The 12,752-nt window shown below is 36.7% G+C and overlaps 2 protein-coding genes across 3 annotated transcripts; both read left to right on the top strand.

The window, feature by feature from the left end:
* The first annotated feature begins 790 nt into the window (after positions 1-790).
* LOC110895648 (B3 domain-containing protein Os01g0234100-like) lies at positions 791-4,504 on the top strand. The gene is made up of 6 exons (XM_022142966.2): positions 791-1,107; positions 1,189-1,305; positions 2,943-3,080; positions 3,169-3,378; positions 3,528-3,618; positions 3,704-4,504. Exons 1-6 carry the CDS (start codon positions 979-981, stop codon positions 4,270-4,272), a joined length of 1,254 nt encoding a protein of 417 aa, XP_021998658.1. The 5' UTR covers positions 791-978; the 3' UTR covers positions 4,273-4,504.
* Positions 4,505-8,944: 4,440 nt separating this feature from the next.
* On the top strand, positions 8,945-11,949 carry LOC110895649 (B3 domain-containing protein Os01g0234100). Of its 2 annotated transcripts, none has more exons than XM_022142969.2 (7): positions 8,945-9,174; positions 9,299-9,367; positions 10,176-10,207; positions 10,285-10,441; positions 10,535-10,741; positions 10,818-10,908; positions 10,978-11,949. In XM_022142969.2, the coding sequence occupies exons 1-7, from the start codon at positions 9,016-9,018 to the stop codon at positions 11,712-11,714; spliced, it is 1,452 nt and encodes a 483-aa protein (XP_021998661.1). In that variant the 5' UTR covers positions 8,945-9,015; the 3' UTR covers positions 11,715-11,949. The 2 variants fall into 2 exon arrangements, with proteins under 2 accessions (XP_021998661.1, XP_021998660.1); XM_022142968.2 differs by having other exon boundaries at positions 8,946-9,174; positions 9,299-9,379.
* Positions 11,950-12,752: the final 803 nt, after the last annotated feature.

Here is a 12,752-nt window from a genome sequence, read left to right as displayed (position 1 = left end):
ATTCAAAAACACGTTCATCCAAAACATCATCTTCATTGTTCTCCGATCACCTCCTCCGATCACTACGTTCCTTCTCTGATCATCGTCACCTTCATTATCATCATCTTCAAAACCACACTCCGGTCGACCTGCTAATCTCCGGCAACCGTTCACCATCAACACGTTTTGTGTAAAGAGAGAGAGAGAGAGTGGCAGCTAATCTTTGACAGTAGAGTTTTGTGTGTGGTAAGAAGCAAAAGTATTTTTGTTTGTGACAGCATACTGTCGGGAATAAGAGGAAAAGGAGTATCAGGGTGCTTATGTGACATTTAAGGTGTCGGGAATAAGAGGTAAAAGATCAGATCCACAGTGGGGGTGGGTGGGGGTGGGGTGGGGTTGTTTTGTTTTTATAGAATTAACAAGATGAAGGGTAATTTTGTCATTTCACATACACTTAACGGATAAAACTAACGGACATCCACTCCAGGGACTATTCGAGTAACAAACTGTCAAACCACATGGAGCACCGGTGTAATTTCCAAAAGTTGGGGACTATAGGTGTTATTTTGCAAAACCACAGGGACTATCCGTGCATTTTACTCTTTTCTTTTTAAATTCGAGCGGGTCAAATATAATAATTTTTTATTCTTTACCATTATGAACTGAACCGATACCGTGTAAACAACTTCAGTAATATTCGTTTTTATAGTTTCCGACATAACCTTTATTGAAAACAGAGTTGCATTCATGATATAACAAGTATGAGTACTATACCAGGTTTGTCATCAGCTTAACTAATGTTGTCCCATTAACATCGACTTGGTTTTTGGGTCCGGTTAATATTTTGAGTAACACCGAAAGGGCAGAATTCCACTAGTTCAAATAAATCAATTATTATGGGCTTAAATTTACATAATTCCAACGGTCACCTCTGAGAAAACCCCTAATCAAAATCTCGTAAAACCCTCCATTTTCTCCATCAAAGAAAAAGAAGCAACAATGGTGGTGATCTCAAACGAAGACTATGAAGAGCTCCGTAAGAGAAGGATGGAGGAGAACAAAAGAAGGATGGAAGAGCTTCATCTTCATCAGCTCACTCAAGCTCTTAAACACGCTAAACCCCCTCCGGTTATTATCTATTCTCACAATTATTTTTCTTTCAGAAAATAATAACAATCACCTAAACTTGCTTATCTGTAACAATGGCAGATGAAGCTAACACAACCCCCCAAAATTGGGGCAGAAATGGTGGAGATCAGAAGGTCAAACCGCGTTGCAAACAAGCCTGCCCGTGTTTACAACCCTGACCGTATTTTCAAGCAAATTGTAACTTTCTTTTGTTTCCTTTCCTTATTAACTAACTCATATTTGCTTCTTAAAGTTTAAAATATTTACAGTTATTATATATGAACTAGGGTATTAGGGCTGTAAACGAGCAGGGCCGAGCCGAGCCAGAGTGGGCTCGGTTCGATAATTTTAGCGAGCTGAAAATATGGGCTCGAGTTCGGCTCGAAAAAATTTCGAGCCAGTTCGCTTTAAAAACAAAAATAAAAAAAGGTAAATTACTTATTGAGTCCCTGTAGTTGTAACCACTTGAATTCAAAATCAAAATGTTTAACACCCTGAGTCCTTAAACACTTTTTTATAACCTTTTGAGTCTAATCTTTTAACCTTTCGAGTCCAACGTTCTAACAAAATTGGACTCAAAACGTTATAAAATGAAAATGTTATAAAATGAGCCGTTAGGGACTCAGGGCGTTAAACTTTTTGATTTTGGACTCAAATGGTTAAAACCACTAAAACACAAGGTAAAAAAATCAACTTTTGTATTTGGGCTTATACATTAAACCAGAAAATAATAAATAAAACAACATTTGGGCTTTTATGTGTGGTTTTTTTATACAGTACCTTTTATAAAACATGAAAAAATAAATAACAATCCAATCAAAGACTATTGCCTTGAGAATAAACAAACCCAGATTGTAATGAAATGCAGGAAAGCAATACCAAAGTTCTTTCAGTCATTACTTGTTGCTGATTCAGCCAAAAAAATACAGGAAACAACCAAGTTCAAAACTTCCAGTGTCGTTAAAACATAAAACATTAAGATGTCATCTTTAAGGCTACTCGGTATGGGTGAGGCTCATCCTTGGAGGATGGGCCTCCACGTCAGCGCCACGTAGGATGGGTGTGAGGATGGGTCAAAGAGGAGATGGATCTAAGGAAATGGGGGATGTGCCTAAAATATATATGTATATGTTGTATGTATATGTGTGTGTGAGAAGAAGATGCAACAACTTTTGCCCTTTACCTCCCGTCCCCAATGTCCCTACCCCGACGTTTTGGGCGACGCCGAGCCACCCGGGGCGGTGTTTGGGGGCGTGGCCGGTGCTCGACGGGGCTGGACGACCCCCACACCGAGTGCCCTAAGTCACTAAAACTATTAAGTTTAAAACATTATAAGTAGAATTGTAATCTAATCAAACACAGTAGTACAATACAGTATAATAAAACACTATAACAATTTATATACCACAAAAATAAAACATCAAAACAACCATTTATATTGTTCAAGCAATTTATATCCAATCTGAAAGTAATCTATATAAAAATTTTAATTAACCTCCCTTTCAATTAAATGCATCGTCACTCATCGTGTTTGATACTCGGTATAGCAATCGAAAAAGAAAACTCAACACATAAAGTCCTTTAAATTTTAATTTACCCTAAAATGATTTATGTTAATTCTATTTTCAAGACTACAAATATAAAAAAATTCAAATTTATAAAACTAATAACCCATCAAATTCATAACTGTAGCATCCAAAATACAAATTTAATGTAGCCACATGAGGTCGATGGGAGGCGATTTAGCCAAACGGTCGTGTCTTAACTGAACTGATACCGTTTGCGTTTCCTCTCCTTAAAACAGTTTATTTACATATTACTGATTTTCTTAACAGGTAGCTCAAGGCTCTTCAAGCAAGTCTTCAAGGTCACTTGCCATGACTAAAGCTGTGGAGGTACGGTTAAGCCTAGGAACGGAGCATCCAAGCTTTATAAAGATCATGAAAGGACAGGTTGTCATTGCAGGTCCGATGGTAATGCTATTGTATTGTATTCTCAACAACTTGCAATCAGTTTTTAGTTAAAAAAATTGTGTAATCCACTGCTCTCTTTTGGATACAGGCTTTTCCGATCACGTTTTGGAAGTTATTTGTATTACCGAAAGTTGATTCTGAAATGGTGATTGAAGATGAAAATAGGGAGATTTATCATGTCAAATACTGTTATAAGCAGCCCGGGCTTAGTGCAGGATGGAAAAAGTTTGCAGCTGGACATAACTTGCTTGATGGAGATGTTTTGGTCTTTCATTTGGTCGAACCTTACAAATTTAAGGTTCTTTTATGCTTTTGTTCACATGATTGATGAACATAAATTTAACACCAGTTCTTGTCAGTAGCGTGTACATTATTTTCATATAAATAGGGATTCTGATGCATGTGCTTCTTTATTTACAACTTAAGAGTTAAAATTTTGATTTGTAGGTTTATATAGTTAGGGCGAATGATCTGAAGAAAGCAGATGATCTTATTACGCGTTTAAATTTGGAGGCGCGCAATAAACAAATGACTTCAGGTCTGTTTCAGCTGACTTAATAAATTTCTGATTTGTAGACCCGATTGATATATATTTTTTTTTTCCGGTTTTTGATTTCATACAGAAACCAATACGCTATCTCCTACACGAAAGAAAACCAAGCGTGCAAAGCCACTCTCATCATCACAGATCATCAGCCAAATCATGGAACAATTGGGAAACAATAGTGAAGCGTTTGGTTCAGAAGTTCTAGGAGGTTTCAGACCCTTTAAACCGGACCTTCCATCTCAAGAACTCGATGGAGTGTACGTTGACTCCGAGCTTCCAGGTGAAACTGTGAATATTGCAAATGAGATCTACAACTGCAAGTTCACTACAACTAAGGAAGAAGTTGAAGCATGGGATAATTCCCTAAAATCGTTTTCTCAATTGGGAATGAAAGTCGGGTTTTTGAGTGAAAGGATTGCTACACGTTCAAGACTCATGTTTGAATCCGAAAGTAGGTTGGATATCGAAAGGTATATGGAAGCTAAGACGGAACACAAACATATCGAAGATGAGATCAAAAGGTTTACAGACGAGCTCAAGAAACTGGAGGAATCTTCTAGAAAGATCCAGGAAGATTTGAAGCACAAGGCTGGGAGGTATGAAGTGAAGTTCCAAGAAGAGGTCCCACTCACAACCTTCCAATAAGATCATTCCTTATTGGGTGAATGTGTAATCTCTTTTGCTTAATCTATTATTAACTAGTAATTTAATCCTCACACATATGTGCATGAATGTGTAGTCTCTTTTGTTTAATTGTCATCCTCAACTTGGAGTGAAGTGTTTGATCTTTGTAGTATTGATTGTGGAGGATATTTTTGATGTACGTTAAAGGTTCATGTTACAGTACTTAACGGCGTCATAGTTATGAATGAACCAATTGGTGAAATCTACCAATTGATTGATATACTTTCATATGCACATTTAGTTCAGTAACAATGTATCAAGTGATGTCTAGTTCACTTGATTCTTGCAAATATAAATATTTGTTTCTTTTTTGTCATCTTAGTCAAATCAGGATAGTATTTGCATATAAACACTTGATTTTTTTTTTTTTTTATTGTTATTCAATATGCTCTCCCTTTTGTTTTTCACCATATGTATCCTATTCCATCTTGTACTAAGTGTAAATGTTTGCATTCTTTTTGTCAACCCATAAGCAAGACGCAAGAATATGGTCTGTTGATTCCTCCACGCAAGAATATGGTCTTTTTGAGTGCAAGCCATCAACCCACTGTAGTATCTCCTCACACTTCCTATGTTCACCCATATGTGGTAGTTTTAGCTGAATTATGATCTGCCCACACCTTGAACACATGCTGCTAGTAAGTTGGACACCCTCTCTTTGTAAGAGCATCCTTGGAAGCTATCTTATTTAGACATACATGCTCTCCAACCAAATAAACCAATTTTTGCCCGTATCCATCTATTCCAATACCCCAATATTCTGATTTTTCTTATAGATCTCCTCTCTTACACTTGAAACCGAGAATTCTCCATCCCAATCCATCCCCCAAGTCCACTTGTCTGACCCGTTTGATCAGTGGCAGAACTAGAACATTAACTCAGGGGTATTCCAAAAAAAATTCACCGTGCAATAAAAACGACAATAAATAAATAAAGTAAAACAAATACATAATAGATTTGTCCTCTTCTTTTTTCATAGTTTGAAATCGTTCCATCACATCGTCGTCTTTTACTTCATGTAAAAAAAATCCTTTTCGATTGCACAAACCATAGCATTGTTAAAAAATTGGGCTTATTATTTACAATCTTCAATTGATTTGGGCTTAATAACATAAGGTTTATAAGTTGTGATAATCTTATAACTGATTATTGATTTGGGTTGGGCTAAGAAGTAGGAACTAAGCAGTGACGACGGATCCAATAATTTTTCCCACCGGGTTCCTTTTGGTAGATTTTCACTAATTTTTTTTTAAATCATACAAAATTTCCACTTTTTTTTTTCCAAACCGAGGGGGTTCCCGGGAACCCCCAAAACGCCCGGGATCCGCCACTGGAACTAAGTTTATAAACAACAATTTGGGCTTACAGACTTTTTTTTGGGGTGTCCTTGTAGTTGTTCAGAGGTATCCTTTGTATAAAAAGTGAAAAAAAAAATTACACTACCAATAAAAAGTTGAGCCGTAGCCCGTGCTACGGCTCGGTATACTTCAGGTCCGCCCCTGCGTTTGATACTACCCTTTTAGCTCTTCCACCAAAGTGACCCACTCCAAAAGTTCTTCAATGTTGCTGGTTTATGCAACCAAACCCCGACCCATTTCAATCCGTTTTCTTGGAGTCCTCCCGTTAGATCTCTCCATAGATTACGAAATATTGCCTAAGTGTTGTGTTACCGTCGCAACTCGCGGGCATCTTACTAGTATATAGATATAGCTCAATAGTATTGTATCTAGCATCCCTTGGTTCACTTGATTGTTGTAAATATTTGTTTTCCCTTTGTCATCAATGGGCCATAAACTATGGCAAGTCGGGAAAGAATAGCCTGAAGGTATTCATTCTGCTTTTTAGTAGTTATTCCCTATGTTGGATCCCGTATCCAATAGTGGTTTACCATATTATTCTTGTCAACCCACTTGGTAAAACTGAGTTGGGAAACTAAAGATAACGAAAGCATTAAGTATAAGGTATGGTCATTACAATATTGTCATGCATGCCATAACTCATATGTATGCATGCTAAACAAATAACAAATATCCGTATATAGAGAAACACTTTGTAAAACATCAATGTTGACTCGCAAGAAAACCTTATTCATACATGCATGTATGTAACTATGTATGTGTGCCATACAAAAAATAGATAGTCTGCACATGTAAAAGACACTAACGAAAGCGAATAATAGATAGTTTGCCACATGTAAAAAACACTACTTGAAGCATCACTTTCATTTGAATAGTACAAAAACAACCTTACTTTAAAAGTCAACTCTTAAGAAAAAAGAACAAAACTTTCTTAATACTTTTGCCATTTAAAACTTATGGTATACTTAAAAGTTGGGTGTACCTTAACTATTCATAACTTTAACTAGGTATTACATCACCTATTTTTCCTCATTTTATTCCGTTTCATTCTTAAGATAATGGTTTAATCCCGTTAATTTCATATAACCTTATTTTAAGTGGTTTTTGGTTTAGAATAAGAAAAGATAAACTAATTCAATATCTTAAATAACCTCGTTAACGTCTCTTAATATAAAGAGGAAGTGGTGTGCAACATTAGTTAACATGTCATGTTACCGTCAATGCCCCTGGTGTTAGGGTACCCGAGTGCGTTATACTCAATAAATAGAATATACGATGTCACATGCGACAATTGCTTATTTTTCACTGCAATCAAATTCTAAATTCAATATTTTTTTTTCTCTTTAGTCAAATCAACAAAGAACCATCAATATTTCCTATATTCGATTCTAACATAAGGGTGGGAGGGGTGCTCACTACCTGTAACATTCCGTATTTCCGTTGTATTTTCGGATTACTTGTAATTCGTATTTTACTTCAATCCTTGTAATCCGAGACTTTGATCATAATGGAAAACTACATTTTATAAACAATCGTGTTAAATTCATACTTATGTGTTATGCAACCAATCGTCTAATACGCGTTTTATATACAAAACCGAACCATACTTTAAATTACTATACGTTTCGGAATGTGATCATGTATGCCCCATACTTATAACATGTCTATATACCATGCTTATCTATATGTTTAAGGCACCTAAGGACCAACCAAGCAAACAAACCATAAGGATCAAAATGGAAAATTTGCATTTCAGAAAGCCTTACGGGCCCGTAAGACATAGTCCATACAATCCGCAAGGGTGTCTGGGAGGTAGAATTTGGGACAGCTTCGCGAAAGTGTGCTTCTCAACCACTTTTTCAACCTCCTTTCTCATCAAATCACCTTCTAACTTAGTTATGACATAAACCCTAATCCCCCACTATAAATCCAAGCCTTCCATGCCTTGTTTTCACTTTCCATACTCCAAATCTACTCTCAAACACTCAAGAATTCTCTAGAATCTTTGCAACTTTGGGCAAAAAGTTATAAGTGTTCAAGTGAGCTTTCAACTCACTTCGTTCTTCATTTCTTCTTGTTTTCTTATTCCATTCCACTTGGACAACCTCTAGGAATGTTTCCACAAGTTTACCATGATAAACTAAGTTGGAACATCACCATATTTGAGGTCCAAAGTTGGATTAATTTTTTTTTAAGAAACTTTTCAAAACAATTTTCTTATTACTTCATTTCTTGGATATCTTCAATTTGCCACAAGTCCCATTATTTAGATAGGTTAGATTGAATATTATTCCAGAAAATATCATGTTTTATACCTATTCTTTAATGTATAGACACTAAGTAATCTCCACGATGTTGCCTCATATGTGAGAGGAACCGAACCTAGTCTCCAACTTGCAATGTTGGAAAGACTAGAGTTATGGTGTCATTGGCAAAGGTGATGTTGAAGGAACCTTGGTTCCTAGACAAAGCTTATGCCCGACCTCACTTGATTACTTAGTTTAGGTCACTTCTAAGTCACTAAAAACTTCCAAGTATCAAAGTGGTTTAGACTACACCAAGTCTCCAAACATTATCCATGTTTGGAATGCACTCGTCAAGTCAAAACACTTGGTTGTTTAGGCAAACTAGATACTTTACATTATGCTTTACATACTTGATTCATGACCATCCGAATCATCCTTCTGATGATTTGTGCATTGGTGAACTACTTGAGGTTAGTGGTACCCTACCTCTAAATACATGACCATGCTTGACAATCTATGATATGGACTAAAGTTATACCTATATACATATAAATATAAACATAATATCTAATCTAAAACCAAACCTTGATACCAACCAAACGATGGTTGAATATCATGTGTTAAGGTGAATATCATCTTAGTTTAGATTCCTCAAAAACATGACTTCTAATTGGTGATTTGGTGCCCATGAAAACATACTAAAACATAGTCTCCATATGAATGTCTAGACAAGATGTATCTTCTCATGATTACATACTATCATACTATTGAACTCCTGAATCTAACTCGTTACCCAACTCAATAAACTCACACACCTTCGTTTCTCATTACAGGGAAACTTCGATGATCCATTCCTCAATACGCTCAAACTCACTTTGTGGAACATTCTTCGCAATGGTTAACCCTAACATAGTAACATTCAATACACTTTATCAAACCAAGCATAAACAACACAAAATAACATTCTCAAAAACCTAATAATCCTAGTAACTAATGACCGACACGTGACGCACCACCACCTATTTTCAAAATGCCACCTTCGTCTCCTGGGTTCCCCATTTTACCGCCTCCTCTTTTCTCAAAAACCCTTGTACGATCGTATGGCAACTCCAGTCGCCGGAGAACCCCTTCAAAATTCCGACCACCACCTCATCCACCCAGATGACAATTTCACTATTTCCCAATTGATTCGATCCAAACACTCTGACCCTATTTCCCCTCCCCCTCCTCCCCCTTCTTCTCCCTTAACCTCTTCTCTGGTATTATATCTATTATCTTTCTTTTTCTATCTATACATACATACATACATACATAATAATATGGTACTTGTGTGTATTTGATTGGCGTCTATCTTGAATATAATATTATTGTGTGTTTTGTTAGGGCAAACGGAAGAAATCGAAGCCCGTCAGATATGGCAATTTTACTAGTGACAAGAAAAATTCGCCTTCGGTACGTGATGCTGTAAGTATTGTTTTGGTTTTTATTTTACGTTTGATATGGGATTCGTGATTTTTTTTTACTTTTTAGCTGTGTAGGTGATGTGGGTGTTACTGTTTTTTTGTTGTTTTTTTTTTTTGTAGCTTGCTGTAGTTATTGAACTGTTTATAAAGCTCGAACCTTTTTTAGAATCCATGTTAAGAAAGTTTAGTAATTTAGGGTTTAGGGTTTAGGGTGTAAGTATTATCCAATTTTGTTGACTCTGTTGTCTGTTGCAATTGCATAGTATCAAGACGAAAAATCCGTCTTGATATGGGATTCGTGATTTTTAGTTGTGCAGTGGATGTGGGATTTTACCGGTTTATTTGTTGACGTTATTCAAGTTTCAATAGTTATTGCAAGATTTGATCTAGTTATTGAACTGTTTATAAAGGTTGAACCTCTTTTAGAATTCGGTATTAATACCGTTTTAAGTTCAATAATTTAGGGTTTAGGATGTATTCCACTTGGTACAGTTTATACCTTTCCAGTTTTGTTGACTTTATTGTCTGTTTCAACCACGTAAGATCGAGAAGTCAAATCCACCTTTGTTACATGATACTGCAAGTATTTTCTTGATTTTTGCAGAGAAATCAAATCGGGACACTTTTGTATCGAATTTTTTGATATTTAGTTGTGCAGTTGATGTGGATACAACCTTTTTATTTGTTGACGGTCTTTAACTTGCAAATTGCTATGCGTTTTCAATTTTCATTCACTACATTGTATGTTTCAGCCACATGATATTGAGCTTACATATTAGTACTAATTTTATTAACAGGCTGCTCAAGACTCTTCAACCAAGTCTCCCAGGTCAGTTTCGCTTGCTTTCTTATCTCTATCATGTTAAAAATGGTTCCAAAAGTGATCGTTTTTTTATCGATATACAGCTCCCAAAAAGGAAGCTCTGCAACCAAACATGCGAACTCAAAATCCAAAAGCCCACCCGCCATGACTAAAGCTGGTGAGGTCCAGTTGAGCTTAGGAACGGAGCATCCAAGCTGTATAAAGATGGTCAAAGGACTTACTGACACCGCGTATTGGATGGTAACGTTACATTGTTATTGTATTCTTAACAACTTGCAGAGTTGGCAGTCTTTTTTTAGTTAAAAAAAGTTGTATAATTTATTGATCTGGCAGGGTTTTCCACTGTGGTTTGGGAAGTTGTTTTTACCGAAAGTTGATTCTGAAATGGTGATTGAAGATGAATACGGGGAGATTCATCATGTTAAATACAATGCTGAGAAGAGCGGGATGAGTGCAGGATGGAAGAAGTTTGCGGCTGGACATAACTTGCTTGATGGAGATGTTTTGGTCTTTCATTTGGTCGAACCTTACAAATTCAAGGTACTTTTTTTTTTTCATCAGCAGCGCGTACGTTATCCTCATATAAATACGGATAATCTAAATTTCTGATTTGTAGGTCTATATAGTTAGGGCGAATGATCTGAAGAAAGCAGACGAGACTATTGCACGTTTAAATTTGGAGGCGCGCACTGCACAAACGACTACAGGTCTGTTTCAGATGGTGCTATGACTGTTGATCCGTTTATAATTATTTCTTACTTTTTAAAATCATACAGAAACCGATACGCCATCTCCTACAACGAAGAAAACCAAGCATGAAAAGCCACTCTCATTAACCATTGTCCGAAAAAAGAACAAGCTATCAACACAGGTTATCAGTCCAAACATGGAACAATCCGGAAACAATAGTGAAGAGATCGGATCAGAAGTTCTAGAAGGTTCCAGACCCTCTAAACCAGACCTTTCATTTCAAGAACTTGAAGCCTTTAAAGACTTCCACATAATGGTCAAAGGGGTGTGCATCGACTCCGAGCTTCCAGATGACGTCAGAATGAATTATTTCAAACTCTGCATGGACAGGAAAGAGTTCTTGCATGATTGTCTTCCCGACAACTTTTATCACAAGTTGGTAGCGGGTATGATCGGCGAAACTGTCAACATTGCAAACGATATCAAAAACTGCAAGCTCACTACGACCAAGGAAGAATTCGATTCATGGGATAATTCCCTAAAGTCGTTTTCTCTGCTGGGAATGAAAGTCGGGTTTTTACGAGACAGGATTTCTACACTTTCAAGACTCGCGTTTGAATCCGAAAACCGGTTGGATATCGAGATGTACATGGAGGCCAAGGAGGAAGAAAAACGTGTCGATGATGAGATCAAAAGGCTTTCGGAAGAGCTCAAGAAACTGAAGGATTCGTCTAGAAAGGTGAAGGGTATTGTTGATGTCTTGAAACAGAAGACTGGGCGGCATGAAGCGAGGTTCCAAGAAGCGATTAATGCACCATGGTAGAAGTTGAAAGGTATGTGGAAGAAAGGTTGCTTATTTTTATGTATGTTTTAAGTTATCTTGAATGTTTTTTACTGTTATGCTAGTGACTAGTGAAGTAGGAAACTTGTGTACAATTTTAGAGACTTGTTTGCTCTTCATTGTGGCAACTTGTTTTGTTATGATTCTGGTAGAACTAAAGTAGTTCTTGTTATTTTGTTTGTGTTTCATGCTGTGGATATATAGTTTTTGTTATTTTGTTTAGTTTTTATTATTTTGTTTGTGCGACCACTATTTTAATATGGTTGGTTTTTATGGAATTTTTAGACATCTTCATATACACAGGGAAGCGAACAACTTTTATGGATAAATATAAAAGTTTCTTCTAATTTTTAAAAACATGTCTTTTTATACGTCATTATTTTTAAAGAATTTACACCAAAATCGAGCATTTTTTAATTTGAGTATAGTATTATATATTAAAATAGCGTCTATTTCATTAAACAATAAAATAGAACAACGGGCCAGGAAGTCTCAAAAAAATCGACATTACAAAATTAAGTCACAAACGTTAAAATCCTTGCACCTCTCCCATACTAAGCCATTGGACTCTTTGAGCCATAAAAATGTATCCTCTTTCACTGCCTCGATGACGCGTGAGACTGAAAAAGGCGTTTTACATTCCGCGCCTTCCATATTTGCCAGAGAGTGCCGTATACTAAGGTCTCCATAATCGGCTTCGGACCCTTGCAGTCTGTTGACCCATTCAACCAGATCCTCAAGAGAAGAAACGTTTCGACATTATTGGAATCTTGGTCCACATACAAAAGTTCTACCAAACTGCTTGACTAAAAATGCAACCTGCTGCAAGATGTTCAGTGGACTCCTCTTGAAACCTGCACAGCACACACGACACATCTGATATCATAATACCGCGACGCGTAATTAGTCGCGATACAGCCAAGAGCGAGCTTCCATATAAAGAATAGAACCCTCCTCGGTCCCACCCCGTTCCACTTAAAACCTTTAGCCTCAAAATTTGGACAGTTTTGTTGCGACTTC

This window comes from Helianthus annuus, chromosome 12 (assembly GCF_002127325.2).
Source record: "Helianthus annuus cultivar XRQ/B chromosome 12, HanXRQr2.0-SUNRISE, whole genome shotgun sequence".
In the NCBI taxonomy this organism is placed as follows: Eukaryota; Viridiplantae; Streptophyta; class Magnoliopsida; order Asterales; family Asteraceae; genus Helianthus; species Helianthus annuus.
The sequence above is the reverse complement of the archived record's forward strand: the minus strand, read 5'-3'. Positions and strand labels throughout refer to the sequence as shown.